General features: G+C 36.8%; 1 protein-coding gene across 1 annotated transcript in view; it reads left to right on the top strand.

Moving 5' to 3' along the window:
• LOC136857734 (sorting nexin-7) overlaps positions 1–18,207 on the top strand; it is a 115,829-nt gene extending 97,622 nt beyond the window's left edge. The window contains exon 10 of the mRNA XM_067136618.2: positions 16,763–18,207. Within this exon, the coding sequence (XP_066992719.1) occupies positions 16,763–16,858 (96 nt within the window). The 3' untranslated portion in view covers positions 16,859–18,207. The remainder of the gene's footprint in view (positions 1–16,762) is intronic.
• The last annotated feature ends 1,860 nt before the right edge of the window (positions 18,208–20,067 follow it).

The following is a 20,067-nucleotide window of genomic DNA, read 5'->3' as shown; positions in this document are numbered from 1 at the left end:
TTTTTTTTTAACACCATTTAACAACACTGGACTGTCAACAGTTTTACAGTTTCCTTATTCCTCACCGATCTTTCTTCTTATTTATATCTTTTAGATTTTTTTTACCCACAAATTAATTACACATTGCTTTAAATTACCAGTTTCAATACACCTGTTTACCCTGTTTAATTTTTTCTATCCACTATGATCTAGTTAATCTATTTCACTCTTTTTTTTTTTTTTTTTACTGAAATTGGCCACATATCAACAGTTATCTTACTCATCATTGTTGTTCCTCATATTTGCATCACTTAGTTTAAAAAAAACACTCACTATTACACCTTTCTATACATACCCATTGTAGTTAGCACATTTCTTTCTTATTTTCGTCCCTTTGACCTAGAATTATTAATCACAATTTTTTATTTTATTAATCTGCATCACTTAGCCTAAATATCATTATCTCCAATGCTATAGTACAATCTTTTTCTTTTGGCACTCATTATGTGGATCATAATAACTTCCTATTATTCACTTAGTTTCTTTACAAACCTAGTTCTAACCAAATTTAAATATTCTGATATATTTGTCCTCTTTCCCATTCTCTGCATAACCATGTCATCATCTATGATCCTTTTCTACTTTTTCTATCTCCTTTTTATTCAACACTTTCATTTTTATCTCTTTTAATTCACTACATTTAGAAAATATATGCATATCCGACCATACCTCTCCACATAAAATACATCTATCCTTATTTTCTCGACCTATCCATCCTAAATTTTTTGGGATTCCCATAACCCACCAGTATAATCCTCTTTTACCCCTTCTACCCTAAAATTCTGTTCTTGGGTTCGTAATTTCCACTAATTTATTTAATACTGATAATGAGTCTCTTTCCCTACATTCCATTATTAAATTCTGTCTTTATATATCAGCCACTCTCTTTTCTAACTTTCTCAATACCCAATCTTTCCTCTCTCCCCGTCTTTCCCACCATTCTTCTAATCCTATCTTTCGTAATTTGTTTTTGCATTTATTCACCCAGTACTCTTCGTTTTCCATACTTTTCTGAAACCTATACACCTCTTGTAATAAATCTCCTCCTTTTCCTTCTTCCAATCTCATCCAATATTTCATTATCCTCTTTGCTATAGTAATATCTATCGATTCTTTACAAACTAATCTAGTCCCCATATTAGCAGTACAATTAGGAACCCCCATCATAATCTTACTAAATTTTGCCACCACCCGGTTTAATTCATTTCTATTCTCCTCCAATCCCCACACTTCTACCCCATTTTTCCTTTAATCATTGATTGGAACACCATTCTCTGAATTTTGTATTTAATATCAGGGAATTTATTCTCCAATGCCCCCACTATAGCCAGTGCTCCTCTCCCTTTTAATTTAGCTGTTTTGGTCTGGTCTTTCCATGTTCCATTGCTACTAATTATCACTCCTAAGTACTCGATTTTTTTTTCTGTTCTGATTTCTTCTTGTTCTACTATCCAAAATTTCTTTTCTTTCTTGTCTTTCCTTTTCCTGCATACCATTATCTGTGTCTTCTGTACATTTATTCTAAGTGCCCATCTTTTTGTATACTCCACCACCTCTGCTAGCCCTTTTCTCAACCCCCCTTGCTGTTAGTACCAAAATCAATAAATCATCCGCAAATAGCAGTCCAGGTATTTCCCATTTGTTTATCCAAGGACATTGCCAGCCCTCGCCTCCATGACCATCTAATAAATTGTTTATAAACAATAAAAACAATATCGGTGACAGTTTACAGCCTTGTCTTACACCCCTCTTGCAATATCGGTGACACTTTACAGCCTTGTCTTACACCCCTCTTGGATTCAATGCACTTACTCAATTCACCCCCTTGTAATCATCACCATTACTTCCTCGTATATTCCTTCCATTGCCATTCTCATTTTCTTTGATAGCCCAATATCCCTTAACCTAGTAAACAACGCCTCCCTATTCACTGTATCGAAGGCTTTCTCCAATTCTATTGCTGCTACATATAATCTCATCCCTGCTATCTTGACATATTTTGTAATTAAAGTATCCAAAATCCATATATTATCCACAGAATTTCTCTCTTTTCTGAACCCATTTTGATACTCCGAAATCCATACTTCTCTGCCCAATTTAAAATCCTATTGGCTGAAATTCCTGTGTATACCTTCGATAACGAGTCAAGGAGTGTTATTCCTCTGTAGTTATTAGGATCACTTCGACTACCTTTATTCTTGTTTATAGGACATAATACTCCTTTTCCCCATTCACTAGGAAATTTCGCCGATTCCCACATCTTGTTAAAAAAATTTACCATCACCTTCAACATCGATTCGTTTGTCCCTACTTCCTTCCATACTCTATTGGTAATACCATTCGCCCCACCTGCTACTTTCGTTCTTATTTTACTTAACACACTAATTATTTCTTGGATTGTTATTTCCCCATCTAGTAACTGTACTCCTACTTGCAAATCTCTTCGGATAAATGTCCTACTTTTTTCCCCATGCGAATCTCCTCTCCCACTCAAAAGACCTGCAAAATATCCTACCCACTCGTTTTCTTCTATGCTTGCTCCCTTCCCCATAGGCCTAGTTCTCTTAAGTTTGTTAATGGTTTCCCATATCCTCTCAAATCTTTTCTCTTTGCAATATCTGTTCACTCTTTCTGCTTCCGTCTCTCTCCAGGATTTCTTTTTCTCATTCAGTAGCTTCTTGTATTCTCTTCTTAGTTTACAATATTCCTCTCTTTTTTCTTGTTTCCCTCCTTTCTTAAACTCTGCTAGTGCTGACATAACTATCTCACGTTCCCTCTTACAATCTTCATCAAACCATCCCGTAGCTCTGATTTTGTCTCCCTCTTCTCTTATCTTTACTTTCTTTCCCACCTCCCATACAGGACGCTCCATTATTTTTAAGGCTTTATCTATGTCCTCTTCTTCTAGCACTCTTTCAGCTTCTACTCTTATACTATCTTCCCTCTCACTTAACTCCAATCTCAATTTCTCAATTGTAGTTTCATTCCAAATATATTTCCATCTCTCTTTATGCCTCATCCTATTTCCTAACCCTCTCTTTGCTTCACCATTTTCCTCTCTTAATTTTATCCTAATGGGCATGTGATCTGTTGACCAACATTCTACCACCTCAAAACTTATTATTTTCCTTAAAGCTGTTTCTGAGCTTACTCCTATATCTACTACACTCCCTCCCTTTGATGTGATGAATGTCAGTTCTCCCTAGTGTCTCCCTTCATCCATCCATTTAAAATATATCATTTTTCTATAGCACATAGCTCTAGCAACTTTACACCATTACTATTTATCTCTTTGTCTTTACTGTTTCTTTTGTACCCTCTCACTTCATTATCCTCCCTCCCATAATTCGGTACCCTATTACTCACTCTTGCATTCCAATCTCCTATTAGTATCATTCCATCTTCCATATATGTACCTTTAATTTTATTTATTTCTTCAATCAGATCTTCGAAACAAATTTTATTCACATAAACTGAATCCTTAGGATGGTTGTACAAGAGAGCTATACAAATTGCCTCTTTCTCTTCTCTTCCCATTTTAACTCTAAACCACACCACGCCTTCTACCTCATTTTGTATTCCCTCTACTCTCCCTACTATCTCATTTTTTATTAAGACTGTTATCCCTCCCGGATTCCTTCCCATCCTCCCTATTTTCTTCTTTGTGACATTGACTACTCTATACCCATCCCATTCGATTTCTATCCCTTTCCCTAGCCAAGTCTCTACTAGGGCAATGATCTCAAACTCTTTGACTAATTTCTCTATTTCTTTATTTCCTAGTTTCCCCATCAACCCCTCAATATTCCACAACCCTATTGTCATCTCTAGTTATTTTTTCCCTCCCCCTCTCTGCTTCTGTACTTCTCCACTTCCACCACTATTCCTTGTCACTCTTTCTTGTAATTCTTCTCCATCTCTATCCCCTCCTTCATTTCTCTCATCCTCCTTCCCTTTCTCATTGCCTACGCCTTTTTTCTTTCCCCATGAATCCTTCAAACTTAATGATCTTTCCTTACTTAATACCTGTCTTCTCTCTATTTTATTTTCTGAATTCCTTTTATTCGGTGAGGATGAATCCTTACCCTGTCTCCTATTGTCTTCAACTGCACTTTTCATTTCGCTCTGTCCCACTTGTCACTTTTCTATTTCTTATTTTTAATTTCTTTCCTTTTCCTTAGATCTCATAAAATCAATATCAGTACTAATAGTCTCATATTCTAAGAGTTTTTATTTATACCACTATCCGCCTTTGAAGTAATAAAACAAAATCATATCATTTGTTACCTAGCAACAAATTTTATTCCTTGAATAACAACAATATTGTGAATTATACTGCATCTTTTTTTAACCTCAAGATCTACAGCAAGAGTGCTCAAGAACCTCTACATGAACTTCTATTTTTAATTCAAGAAAAGTGTCATAAGTGTTACAATTGTGTTGACTTCTTGCCATCTTTGTGTCGACTGATGATGACATGGACATATGTCGAAACCAGTCCCATAACTTATTAAATATGTTGCTACATTAATTTGTGCAACAATATTATTGTATTGAATAGGTGGAACATCTTTCTCTTTTTAGCATTGTGAAAAGTCCCGTCGAAATGCCGCTACATTACGTGATAGTAAAATTAACGAAATTGGGGACCTGCCCTAACAAAACACGCTTCATCTCCTAAATAAGACAGGCGTAACATTTCATAAAATCACAACCAAAAATCCACTGCACAGTATTTTGACAACTCAACAAGCAACTACAGTAATAAATATTCTGTAATAGGAAATAAAGGATCCACAGCCTCGCTCTCAGATGTAAAAAAGGAAGAAAAGGAAAACAAATAGGCTTGCTTTTGCTAAGGAACATACTCTATCCAAAGTCGTTGCTACGCTACTCTCTACGAATTTCATTGTGAGAAATACGGCCACCGAGACTCAACCGTTATCCCTGAGGAGCCACTTTTTAATTTTGCAAGTTTCTTCACTATCTGAAAAAACTGGGTTTTCAAGTTGTGCCATTTTGACAGTATTTCCTTCGATGACGTGTTTTAACACTCAAATTGTGCTGAAAGCATTGGATTTCTTACTTCTGTCTCTGAATTCACTGCTGTGAACGCCCCAAATTTCTGGGAAGCTCTCAATGGTTTGTATCAATTCACTGTTGTCCTTCCTAGACCATTTGCGTTTTTGTTCCATTTCTGAAAAAAAATATATATTTAAGCATATATGTGGTAATTGCATTAATGTAATTAGTTTTCCAAATTAAATTACAATATACATGGAAACAAATGTATGAAATGTGATCACCTACTTACCAACTTGCGCCTTGCACTTGCTCAAAATGGGATTGCAGTCTATCGGTGCAAGTAACTTGCGGAAGCTCACAAAATGTCCTTCACACTGCTTGCACGAGACTGGCTGCAAGCTTATTGTCCAAGAAATTGCTCACCGCTGCAAGTCAGCTTGCTGGAGAATTTAGACTTGCAAGTGGTGCAGCAAGTTGCTCTGTGCAGGTAAATTGCTGCAAGAACTTGCTGGTGTAAATGTAGCCTTACATGATTTTTAACAAGTAATCAATAACATTATGATAGAAAAGAGACACTTCCTCTAGAAATGTACATTGCTGATGTTTTAAGTTCAGACCTTAATTTTTTAACTTTAGATGTAACACAAAAACACAGTTTTTTCTCGTCTAAAATTTGTAGTACATTGTATACCTCCAATCTTGCCTCATTGACTGGTATGTCCTCCCTCTCAGTACTGCTAACTGCTCTTTGAAAATTATTCATTGTGCATACAAGAAGAGCATATATATTTTACCAATAGAATCAAAAATATTTTTTTGAGATGAGAAGAAAGTAAGACGTACATTCTGTGGATGACCTTCTCTATGGCAGAAAATAAGGTGAACCACCTTGTTGTTACATGTCTAAGAAAGTTCTTGTGTCTCACGTCAACAAATTCTGAAAATTCTTTTAGCGGTGTACAAGAACAGTCTATATAACGAAGTAATTAAAAACCTTAATGATATTGCTCTCAATATCATGAGAGAGGACATCAGCACCAGTCTGAATTGCATTATACAAAATATGAGCTGGGTAACTTTTTCAACTTATTCTGAAGTTCCTCATACACATTGTTTTCTACTTTTCTCACTCCAATGTTAGTGTTTGTGTTATCTCCACCAAAAGCAAACACCTCATCACTATGACCATGTTTTAAAATGACACACTATACACACTTTATTGTATTTGAATTCTCATTGTCAATTCATTTTCTATTTTGTACACCTTCATTACAATCAAAATACTGCAGAAGAACAGGAAATATTTCCGACTATGTACTTGTGCTTGCTGGCATCAGTACAATTGACCTTTGATTGACAATTCTTGTAGTACCTTCAGTGAATGGTGAAAATCACATTATTAAGAATGGCTTCAGTTTTAGTTTTGGTACCGGAAAAGTTTGCTGCAACTTTTGAGTCGTTAAAAGACTTCAGATATTATTTTTGAAGTGCAAGAACTCGAGTTTTATGAATTAAGCTATTTGACACAGTGTTTGATATTATAATGCAAACTGAGAGATAAATGTATGCCCTACATGAGGGTACCAGTGACTCAAATTTATCAATTTCTCGGCATAGCTCACTCTCTCACTGGCTCATTTGTTCTCGGCAAGGTTGAACCATCTTGGCATCCTGGGAATCAGAGTAGCTAGCTATCTGAACTCCCAACAAGCTTGAGAGGAGTTAAGAAGACAACTGCCATGTGGTGGTCCTCTTTCTGGCCTTCATGAAGAAGGCATACTTTTGTGTAGGTTGAGAATAGGTCACGGAAGATTTATACACTCTTACGCCTGAAGAGGAAAGACACCCCTGGGCAAAGCTGTGAGATCGATCCATGACGAAGAACAACTTATTATGGGTGGTGACCTTAATGACCATGTTGGCAGTGTAAACAAAAGAGTGGAAAGAGTCCTAGGAAGATACAGTGTGGGGCACAGAAATATTTTGGACTTCGCTATGGCTTTTGATATGGCAGTTATAAACACCTTTGTGGAAAGAATGCAAAGTCGTCTCTGAAGAGGTTGTAGCAACAAAACATCAACTGATTGCCTGCCATGCTGAAATGGGAGTATAATAAGACCTAAAATCAGGGTGCCAAAAACAAAGTGGCGGAGATTGCAAGGCAATAATGGTCATAATAGCTTCTTGGATGAAGTTCGACCTTTTATCCTGTTTGCCCTAGAGCAAGAAAATTAAATCAGGGAAGCTGGGGAGAATTTGCTCAGAAGATTGTCAGTTAAGAGGGTGGTGGCAATCTGAAGTACAGGAGAAAATCAAACCAAGAAAGAAACAAAGAAAAGATGTTATACATTTAGAATGGATGATGATTATCAGGACCTGTATAGAGACATAAAGGAAGAAGCCAAAAATACTGGGGAGTTAGCAAAACACATGGTTTATAACATTTAAAAATCAGACATATAGCATTTTGATTTTCAAATTGAGTGTTTTGTAGCATCCATACTTTTCAAATTTAGCGTTTTATAGCAGATTTGTTAAAAAAAGGCATAATTTGTGAAATTGCACACAACAGTTGGGAGTAAAATCATACTGTTTAATCACAAATTGCTCGTCATGCAGTTCTGAATACACTATGGAAAATAGCAAGTGGAGTGAGTGGAGTGCCTAGACTAGGGCTATGCCCTAACAGAAAATAAATCGCTAACATACTTTAAATCAGAACTACTAATCAGCACCAATGTCAAGAATAACCAACTATGATCAAGAGTCAACACAAAGCGAATGAACGCGTGTGCTTTGAAAGTGATACCTAGGTTCCCTAGTGCTGAATCTGTAGACCTCGGTTATCTTCAAGATTTGTATTGGCAACCTTTGGAACACAAACTATGAATTGAGGAGGCATTGCTGCGTGTACTGTATTACGCTATATGATTGGTTGTTCTTTGCATCGCTCTTGGCCGTTGAAAGATAGTCCACACATTGAAAGATTTACGGCGCCGTAATAATTCTTTTCACTGAAATAAATAACCCCATATATCTTATTTTTAAGAAAAATGCATCGTTTTTAAAAAGATATATGTGTATTTTGGATAAAACCGAGAATTTTGCATCTATTTTGCATGAACCATTTTCGCATTTTATTGCTAATTCGAAATCACTAAAAACCACTCGCAGGGGTCATATAAGGTGAAGGCACATAACACTGACAAACTTTCACCATTTAGCATTTATCACAAGTGCTAAAAACCACAAACTTTATTCAGTATGTATGTGGAATTGGAAACAGAGGAGGAACAGAAGATATTCAGAATCACAAAACACAGAAAAATTCAGGGGATTTGTGCCAGTCACAACAGATAAAGGACAAATGTGGTCAACTCTTCACGAAGTAACTGGACATCTTACAAAGGTGGAACTAGTATTTCTAGAAACTGATGAATAAAGAGTTTGAGAGGACAAATCAAACAGCAATATCAATGTTCGAACAACTTGTGAACTTAATGACAGAACTGAAATAACTCGGGCACTATTGAAAAATCTGTTGCCCTAACAATATACCCGTAGAAGTGTAGGCAGTATAGGAGTACTTTTCCTTGAAGGCTTATTCAGGAAGATCATGCAGAGTGGATGCCAGATGAATGGAGAAGGAGTGTGCTAGTTCCCATTTATAAAAATAAGGAAGATGTTTGCTTCATGCAATACTGAAAGAGTTATCAATTAAGTCTTTGAAAGAAGGATCAGGAATGTTATAAGTGAAGAACAGTTCATTCATGGCTAGATGAGGAACGCTGGTGGAACATTACTGTGAAGGATAGAAAGAGTTTTATTGTATGCTTTCTTGACTTGGAGAAAGCATATGACAGGGTTCCTTGATGGAGATATGGAATTGCTGGTGGGATAAATAAGTGCCAGAGAAGTACAACAGAGTAGTCCAAGATATGTTACACTATAGCAACAGTATGCAAGGTGCAGGACTGGAGGAAAAAAAGTTTGAGTTGAAGACAGACTTCATTAGAGTCCACTACTTTTTGCCATCCTTATGTACTCATTATCTGAAGGAATCAAATCCAAAGCGTTTGGACCCCATTGTATTGTGTGCTAAATCATCTGAAGAACTGGATGTACTGTATTTTAATACATATTTTTTGTGTTGCAACTCATACATCCCCCACACCCCTCCCACACACCTCTACAGCCCTGATGATCCTTGGCCTACCAAGCAGCTGCTGCTCAGTCCAAAGGCCTGGAGATTATGAGGTGATATATCGTCAGCATAACGAATATTCTCAGCCGTTATTATTGGCTTTCTAAACCTAGATAATCCTCAATTGATCTCGTGTAGACTGAGTGGATCTTGAACTAGCCCTCAGATCCAGGTAAAAATCCCTGCCCTAGCCAGGAATCTAATTTGGGGCCTCTAAGTAAAAGGTGGTGGTGGTGATTATTGTCTTGAGAGGAAATACAACTAGGCAACCATCCTCTATATAATGCTAATCAGAGTAAAAAAGGAAGGGATCCAACACTTCAAAAAATAGAGGTATTGGCCGAGAAAAGACAAGGGCCAAGAAGGGCGTGGAAATGAAAGACTCCCTAGCCCTCGAAACCTAATAGCATCGGAGTTGGAAAAGAACAAGAGTTGGCCAAGAGAGGTCAGATAGGATAGATGAAAGTAAGGAGCCTGGTTAAGTAACTGGAAGCAATGCCAGGACTCTGCTAAGGGCCCCATGGTCACCAATCCACGCACACGAATGGATTATATGAGCCACGCTTTTCACCGACTGTCGGCATCACCAGTGTTCGCGAATCATGTTTCTCTGCACACTGCCTGTTACATGATATTCTGGCGTTCCTTAAAACACTGAATACAAAAGAATTAAGATTTCACTCAAACATAAGTACATATGAAGCACACTGTAAGACACACCAAAGTGAGTGAAATGCGGAAAGCTACCCCTGCACGTTCCGGAAGACCCGTTTTTTTCATGACGCAGAGAAATTTTGAATTTAAATTACTCTGTAAAATACTATTTGTTTAACCCTGACAGTAACACCATACGTTTTACTGACGTGTTGTGCGAATGAATGCCATCTATTCCTCTTAAGGAGGGAAGAGTTATCCCCTCCACCACCTCTATTCCTTGTTCATTCCATCTGGTAACTTTAATTAATAGGCTTTGAGTGACACGTCTTCGAAACATGTGGTGTAACTAAAGCGATATTTATAGACGTGTTACTGTCAGGGTTAAAATGTAAAGGTAGTTTTGAATTAAAAGACTGAATTTCAGTAATTGGACCTACATTGTTCTTTGAATTACGAATTATGTGTATTTCGAATTAAACAATTTAAATAACATGCAAAACCGTACCTCGTGTTTCCGGGAACGAGAGCTTCTTCGAATTAGGCAAGATTTTGAATTGACCGATTTCGAATTATCGAGGTCCTACTGTACTGCTGTACGTGACAGTAAGCGTAGTTTTCTGGTGAACTATTTAGAGTTATCAACAATGCATATGAACATGTTTATAGGAAACAAAATTCCAAATCCAGTACTTATTCTCGTTTTCTGATAACAGTTTCCCAATAACTTTTATTGGGTAAACGTGCTCAGAAAAAAAAAAAGCCCACAAAGTAAATTTTCTGGGAAAACTATTGAAGTTGGGAAGAAAATACATATGAACTTTATTTGTTTGAAACTAAATTCTAAGTACCCTCCACTTAGTAGGCTCCATTTTCAATAAGACTAATTGTTTAGGCAGCATGTTCACTTTTAAGGGTCTCCCAGGCATACATTTTCCTCCAACTTGCTCCTCATTTGCGTTTGCTCCATGGCCCCTGTATTAGTAAGTAGCTTATATGTTATCCCACATCATACTGTAATTATGTCATTTAATTTAGATGCACCTAGTTGTTCAGATGTGATAGTTCCATAAACATCATCATCAACATCATTGACCAACTCCAGTTTCCCTGGTGTGGTTCGGTCCATGAACCATTCTTCGTTCACAATCCGCTCCCAATCCTGACCTCTCTCCTCTACATCTTTCTTCACTAAGTCTGTCCATTTTCTGCCCACTGGTCTCTTTCACCTTATTTCTCTTTCATACTCCTTTCTTACAGATCTGTTGGCACTCATTCTTTTCACATGACCAAACCACTTCAGTCTTGCTTTTTGGATCTTCTGGAGTAAGGAGTCTTCTAGTTCTACATCTTCTCTGACATTTTCATTCCTGATTTTATCCCTCCTGCTCTTCTGGATCATTGTGCTTGGTGGTGGTGGTGGTCATTATTGTTTTAAGAGGAAGTACAACTGGGCAACCATCCTCTATATAACACTAATCAGAGAGAAAAAATGGAAGGGGTGCGACACCTCAAAAATGTAGGTATCGGCCAAAGGAAGACAAGGGCCACGAAGGGCATGAAAATGAAAAAGTCCCTAGGCCTCCATACATAATACCGTCGTAGTCTGAAAAGAACAACAGTTAACCAAGGGAGGTCAGATAGGATAGATGAAAGTGAGGTGCCTGGCACAAGTAAGTTGAAGCAATGCCAGGACTCAGCTGAGGGCTCCGTGGTTACCAAGCCACCATTGTGCGTTGGAACTACATTTCTGCTGCTTGGAGTTTTGAGTTGTCCTTTCTTGTTAATGTGGCAGTTTCCAGGCTGTATGTGAGGATAGGGGTTTAGTATGATATACAGTGTCATCTTGGTTTTGAGTGGTACTCGTTTATCCCTTGCTTGGAGGTAAAAATGTATTGCTTTGCCGATTTGACTGTTTACTTCATATTTAGCTAAGTTATCCTTGGACATTATACTACCCAAGTACTTAAATTCTGTGACACTGTCCAGCTTAGTGCCATTTAGCATGATTTCTGGCTGATTGTCACCCTTCTGTAACTTCAACACCACCGTTTTAGCCTTGTTGATGTTTAATCCATATCTCTCAAACTCCTGACTCCACCCCTGCAGTCTCTCTTCCACATCTTTCTCTGAGTTACCCCAAATTACTACATCATCTGCAAATGCAAATGCTTTTAAGTCTTGTTGCCCCTTTTCTTTTAACGCCTATAATATGGTATCTATTACAATGAAAATAATAAGGGCGACAAAGAACTACCTTGTTGTACTCCCCTTTTTGTCTCAAACTAGTCTGACAGTCCAGAATTGACTTGTACATAGTTTCTGGTTTACTCGTAAAGCACCTTAACTTTTGAAATTAGACTGTCTCAAAATTTGAGCTTTTTCAGGCACTCCGAAATAAGCTCCCTTGGTATGCTGTCATAGGCCTTTTCGATGTCAAGGAACAGGAGATATAAAGACTTCTCTTTTTCCCAATGTTTTTCCATTAGCATCCTGACAGCAAATATAAGATCTGTTGTTGATCTTCCAGGCGTAAAGCCATGTTGTTCCTCTTCTAAAAGTGGTTCTACAATTTCTCGTAATCTATCCTCTATAATTTTTTCCAGAATATTTTTGTCCATGAGAAAGTAGAGTGATGCCCAAGGCCCCACACCGCTGGCTGCGCAGTAGCATGTGATTGGCGGAGAGATGTCCAAGCACAAACCGCCATGTTGAGGGCACTCCTGAACTCAAGGAGACCGTAGTACGGAATATATGCACTTAAATTAACACACGCATGCATACACCTGTCATTATTATTTGTGACACAAGTTAAGACGGTAAGAATGAATGTTCATTAGATACACAGAAAGTATTTTTAAAAGGGACGGCAACGGGAAACAGAAGATCATCAGTTCGCAAACCAAAAACACTGTATTGATAATTTTAAATCACATGCCCGGCAGAAGTAGTTTGCAGGGAAGTAATCCAAGGTCTGAAGTGGTAAAAGTGAGACGTGAAGTGTGGAAGTCTGTATGTTCTTTCACATTGGTGCTCGGTAAATGTCCAAACAATGTCTCATTAAGGCCTCAGGGAAACTTAGTCATTCCCAAGTTCTTGATATTGAAAGAGACAGCCTCCACCAACTTCCGTGCACAAATAAAAACTGAACACATTTTGTATTGTTATTGAACAATCTACACTAACATATTTTAAATTAAGAGAACAGTCCCTGAAAACAGAAAAAAGAATAATAAATCGGTACATGAAATTGATAACCTTGAAAAAGGACCCCGTAGCTTACTGGCTTGTAAGGAGTTTTTTATAGACTTGGACCTAGTACAAATGTTTGGAATAGCATATTTATACATTCTTTCACTATAAAACAGATGTGAAAAAGGAGAGTTTCTTACAACTCGTTTTACGTCGCAACAGGATTGATAGATTTTATGGTGACGATGGGATAGGAAAGGGCTAGGAGTGGGAAGGAAGCGGCTGCGGCCTTAATTGAGGTACAGCCCCAGAATTTGCTTGGTGTGAAAATGGGAAACCAAGGAAAACCATCTTTTGGGCTGCCAACAGTGGAGTTTGAACCCACTCTCTCCCGGATGCAAGCTCACAGCTTCGCGGTCCTAACCGCACGGCCAACTAGCCTAGTGAAGGAGAAATTAAGACTTACGGTACTTGGAAGGAAATTTCCAGATAAGTTTTAATGATTTGAAGAAATACATTGCCCTAAAACAAGACAAGTTTCATCAAACTTTATCAACCACATTTTCTGGGTTCTAGGCCCATGTTTTTCCAATTAATAGTACCGGTACACCATCTGTAAGAAATCTCTTTTTTCAGAATAGCTGTTTATTTCTTAAGAACTGTCCCTCAGTGAATTGAAAAAGGCCAAGAATAAGAAGCCTACACATTCAAATTGCCATGTCCTCGCGTTCTCCGAATCCACAGTCCTATATTTTCTTAATTCGCGATTGTGGTAGTTGAAAATAATTTCATAACAGTTCAATTTCCACTCACTCATGAGAAGGCATACCAGATCCCTTCTGATAGCGATTTCTACAATTAGAAGCTGCACAAGGGTTCACCATCCTTGAATAATTTAACACACGTAAGGCCTAACTTAACTCTCGGAGTCTCCGAAGACCGTAAAAGTAGTTAGTGGGACGTAAAACAAATAACATTATTAATATTAACTTAACTCTCTTTTAATGTTGCTAATCAATTTAACTACTGCTAAAGCTCTCATTTATTCACTGAAAACATTTGGCAATGTATTATCACTCCATCACATATAATACTACAACAGATCCACTAACCCACACGATTAAGTATGAACGCACGCAAGGAACTGTAAATATTACCACGTGCTAGCCATGCATTCGAAGCTAAAGCACCCACGAAATGGTGATGCGCGAATGTGTTCAATATTCCTCATAGCATCAGCGTGGTGTATGAGTCTAGATAAGTAATATTAAAGTCTTTGGTGATGCCACGGTAGTTAGTACATTTCTGTCTGCTGCCTTTCTTGAATATAGGTACAATTATACCTTTCTTCCAGTCTTCTGGGATGGTATTTTGCTGCCATACTACATTTAGGAGTCTATATAGCCATTGGATTGCTGGGATTCCTCCTGTTCTCAACATGTCCACACTTAAGTCATCTATTCCTGCAACTTTCCCTTTTTTCATACCTTTAAGGCTCTTCTCTATCTCCAGCCATGTGATGGTGGCTCCATATTTTTACTGGGCTCTTCACTTTTTCCAGATTCTTTCCTGTTTTGAATTATATTTGATGCCTCTCCATTCAGGAGCTTGTCAAAGAAGGTCTTGAATTCTCTCCTGATTCCATCTTCCTCTCATACTACTGATCCATTGTCCTGCTCTATTACCTTGATATTTTCTAGGTTATTTTGCTTGTTTTTAATTACTCTGTAAAGAAGTTTCTTGTTTCCTCTGCTGTCCTCTTCCAACTTTTCCACAAACTCATTCCATTTTTTCTCTTTTTCTTCCCTTACTATCCTCTTAGCTGTAAGTTTTTTTGCCTTGTAGAGTTCCTGTGGTTTAGTCATTTCTTGGCCACCTGGATCTTGTGCATCTCTTTTTCTTTGTCTAGCGTCTTTTTTGCCCAATTTCTCTCTTTTATAGCCAATCTGACTCTCTCATTCCACCTAGGTGTCTATTTTTCTTTCATGGTCGATCCTGTTACTCCACATAGGTCTTTAGCTTCACCCACCAAAGTATCTTTAAAAAATTTCCATTCTTCTTCTACTGTATTCATTTCCCCTTTTGGTAAGTGTCTCTGTATCCTTATTTTATATTCTTCCTTCAGCTTGGCTTCTTCTACTTTCCAAGTCTTCACTTTACGTTTTCTTTTTCTTTTTTTCGGGGTTGGGTTAGCGACATGATTTAGGTCTGCAATCAATAATCTGTGATCACTGTCCATATTCTCACTGGGGATAACTTAGAGATCAGTTACAAATTTCCCTCCTCCTTTGTTAGTGATGATATAGTCGATGAGAGACTTATGTTTTCCATCCCAGCTATATCTTGTTATCTTGTGGCTGTCTTGTTTTTGGAAGAAGATATTTTTGATGATCAATCCTTTTATTCTGCACAAATCAAGCAGTTGTTCGCCTTCTGCATTTCTGTTCCCAAACCCACGTGATCCAATGATTTCCTCATAACCAAGTCTGTCTGTCCCAATTTGTGCATTTAAGTCTCCAATGATGATTTTTTTTTTTCCATCAATTATCTTTTCTAGATCTTGACAGAATTGTTCCTTCTCTTGAGCACTACATCCAACCTGTGGTGCATATACCTGCACTACCGTGTAATTTGTGGACTCCAGCTGCATAGATAATTTAATGATCCTATCATTCTTATAAGATACTTCAGTAATGGCGTCCACGTCTTTTGTTATCAGGAAAGCTACACCATTTCTGGCCTCTTCCTTGCGTCCACTCCATACTAATTTGTAGCCATCTCTGAGAATCTTGCTACTTGCCTTTCTCCATTTTGTTTCACTCATTCCCAATATGGATAGATTTTTCCTCTTCATCATACTGATAAGTTCTTCAGTTTTTCCAGTCAGGGTCAAAATATTCATAGTCCCAACTCTTACATTCTTCTTTGGACATATCTGTCTTTCATTGGACCCATGTTGGCCATCATATCTGCCAGATCTGCTCGAAGACTTTGTCAGTTTTGGTATTATTTTTAATCTCCAACCGAGGCTCTTTTGATTGTTGAAAGCAATTCGAAGACGCTACTATTGGCTTGCTAGGTCTACCATGGATCTTTGCGTTGATACTTTGTTATGCAGTAGATGGTCGGTGCCTGACACACATTTCCTCATGTCAGTTAAGTCTCTGGTTTACCCACTAGTACTCGGGAGGCTGATTGCAGTGGTTGCCCACTGCGCGATGGGGTCACCACATCCCTACGCATCAGTTCCATAAATATCTAAACATATTTCCACATTTCATCATTGTGCCTGCGAAAACTGCTATGTGAAATATTTCAGGTTAGAACTTCAGCTAGTAAGATTCTGTCATCCAAGGTTCAATACTGTGCAAGTTATATCAAAGAATTCTTGTTCTTGAATATATATATATATGGGTCAGTATTTACCTGACAGGGTCATCACAGAACAGCTTTTTCAGGCATAACGATGATTTATTATATTAGTAGGATACCAGTGATCTTGATCAATGGCTGAACAGTACATGGAATGTTTTTATGTGCAATTATTAACATAAATTATTGTTAGACTTCAGGATACTATGTTTTGTGCTAAATAATTTCAGTAATATCAAGTATTATGTTTTTTCATTTTTTCTTTTGTTAATTTAGTGCCTTTCTGCATGGGAGGAAGTACTGCCTGATGTAAAAGGTGGAACTGAGTCTACATCATCTTCGCAGTGTAAGCCGGTGCAAATCACAAGCTAGCTTGTGCTGGCCAATGTGTCTTTCAGTGGTGACCGACAGCAACCTGTTAAGAAGTGAAGCGTTTGTCTTTTGGGGCCAATTACTAAACGTTTCAATATTCATAAATAATTCACAGCCAAGATGCCCAAAGAGGAATTTGAGAAAACAATGTTAGCTTCAGTCTTTTCTCCCTTTAAAAAAAATATCAATGGTAATTCATCTGTTTTTGTAAATAACTACAAGGGCATAGCTATTTTTTTAGTGGTAGGTATGGCATACAAGGAACTGAAGGTGATTGTTAGTGATAATTATTGTAAGCACTGATGGAATGTTTCAGAAAAAGAACAATCTCCTTTATAAATCCTTTCTGGAATTCTAGAATTTTATTTCAGCTGCTCCAAGCAGGCTCTAATATATCGCTTCAATAAGAATTGGAAGTTAACTTAAATGGAAGCACCATATTTTTATTGTGATAAAGTATGCTGTGAGGCAAAAGCAATAATGGCAGAATAGACTCGGTGATTTTTCAGTTTGAACATTTTTGCAATCTTTCAATAGACTACAGTTATTCTTCCTTATTCCTCCTTCAGCATATTAGTTTTAAGAAATCTCTCTAGTGAAATTGGTTGTACCTTCTTAGTGGAGTTGTTGTATATAAATTTCAGTACCAATATTTGATTAAATTGAATTAAAATTTTCTCTGGATCAAATGAACTTCTAATGGCTATAGTTTGGATTTATAAAAATCAGTATTTTTTAAATTTATACACTATTGGTGTATATTTTCTGTAATCATAGACAAAGAAAAATTGCAATTTAAAGTAGTAAAAAAAAGAAAGGTAGGAACTGGATATTTTATTCTGTGTTACTGCACCAGATTTATTCAGAATGAAGTAACAGTACATCTAATTAGGAATTGTCTTAGGAGGGATTAAATTACTTGAAAGTTTATTTCGCTTACACTCCATTTTCTTATTTTTGCACCATAACCACTTTAAACTCTCAACCCATTCGGGACCTCTGTACAGACATCTTCTAAATATTTATATCAAGATGTTTGGAAGGTCATGTGAGAAGTGAACAGATGTGTCTGCTAAGCAATAATGCTGGAAAGCACTCTATGTATGTATTTAATTATTTATAAACAACATGCTATGTTACAGAAACTAACCAATAGTATAGTGACAGAACTAATTAATACCTTATATACAATTAATTACATATGTCTTTTGCCAATATTAACTGCTTGCTCGTTGTAAGATGTCAAAATTTATTTTGTTTACAAATTTAGAAAATTTCTTCAGGTGTTTGCCTACAACTTCATACTTATCCACTGGCTAGTGGCTCAGTTAGTTCATAACACTTATATGAAGTTCACCTCTCTCAGAGTTAAGTAACTTACACTTCCAAAGGATATGGTCAATTGTCTGATGATTTGTTACACACACACACTCTCTCTCTCTCTCTCTCTCTCTCTCTCTCCTCTGTTATTTTGAACCAAAAAGAAGTATTCACCAAATTTCCTGTGGTCTGTTGTCATAGCTGTCATATTATGGCTTAGATTTAGTTCAGTTTTCAATCTACTCCATACATTAGGAAAGTATGATTTTGTTATACATCCTTTCGTAGTATTTTCCCACTCCCTCTCCCACAATCGAATGATTTCCTCCCTCAGTTTATTTTATTTTTTTATTGTACAGATAGGTGTTTTGATTGTAAACCACTTCCGAGTCCAGGTTGCTTGCAGCTTGTTTGGCCAAATGGTCTGCAAGTTTGTTTCCTTCATTACCAACATGAGCCTTGATCCATGAAAACTGTATGATCCAGTTTTCTTGCTGAGGATATCGTAAAATACATATTTCTTCGATCAATGTATTGTACTTGTTGTTTTGTAAGAGATCCAAGATTATTTTGCTGCCCGTGTGTATTACAGCAGATTTTTCATGTATATTGTCTATGTCTTGTCTCAAGGACCTTCACTATTACAGCCTACTTGAGAATCTATTATATAATTTGAACCTAAGTTGGTGAGTTAGTTGAGAGTTGATATATACAGTTTTTTCAGACCCGACACCTGACTCTGTTTTGCTGTCGACTGTGTACATCTGGACAGTATGTATTTATGAACTTCAAATGTCATATTACTCAAATAATATGTGCTATTTGTATGCCAATTTTTATTCAGGAAAACGAGTAACAGAAATAAGAACAATTATACGATTTAATACATTGCAAATTAAACATTTTACACAGTTCACATAGCATAGTGTAGAAAGTGAATCTGACTCTTGCGTAAATGGCTAACCATCTTCATTATCAGAACTAGTTTTGCTATTGAGTGCCTTTTAAATGTCGCACTAAGAAAGGCGATGAAATCTGTGCCCAGCCACGTTTGACTTGATCAAGATTAAGTTCACTGCATATATTTATCTTTTTATCCCTGTACAACCCAAATTTCCTTTTTTTTTTTCTTTTTTCAACTATGCTGGATATTTTTCTTTTTGGCTGAGTTTCTAATTTTTATCTATAATTGCATTTCGAAATACAGTAGTCAGGTATTTTGGTCTACATTACTGCTTTTAGACAGAAAGTTAAAAAATGCTACTATGACTGTTTTCTTTGTCTGTGAAGACATTGTTTGGAAATATTTTATGTTCAATTACTAATGCTTAAAGCTCTCAGTAGACAGACCTCAGCTGGAGTCAGTAAAGTAATACTACTTTTGATTGTTAGTGGGTTAATAATTTTGCTATTTACAGAAAGGGCTATAAAAGGAATCAGTTTACCTATGACGAATAACCATAATGATTCAGAATTGTAAATTTACTTATGGTGGAGACTGCTATCATTTGGTTTTACCTCTTAAAACAACACAAAAACTTAGGTTTTTGTTCATGAAAAGCCTATAATTCACTGGGTTTTTTTTGTTTTGATTTTTTACAATAAAAGATGTATTCACTAGTCTTGAACACTTCTCCATTTCCGTTTTTTTTTTTTTTTTTTTTTTTTTTTTTTTTTTTTTTTTTTTTTTTTTTTTTTTTTTTTTTTGCAAAGCCCAAAGCAGTTATAGTGGGCTTCCTCTTCTTGAACATGAATGATTTTGCATTTTCACAGGGGACTAGATGTAGTACTCAGATAAGGAGCTGTTTTTTTTTTTTAACCCATCCATGCTAATTGTTAAACAATTATACTTTCTAAAACAACATAATGACTGTAATATTCCAGCCCAC

The sequence above is a fragment of the Anabrus simplex genome, chromosome 1 (assembly GCF_040414725.1).
Source record: "Anabrus simplex isolate iqAnaSimp1 chromosome 1, ASM4041472v1, whole genome shotgun sequence".
Lineage (NCBI taxonomy): Eukaryota > Metazoa > Arthropoda > Insecta > Orthoptera > Tettigoniidae > Anabrus > Anabrus simplex.
The sequence above is the reverse complement of the archived record's forward strand: the minus strand, read 5'-3'. Positions and strand labels throughout refer to the sequence as shown.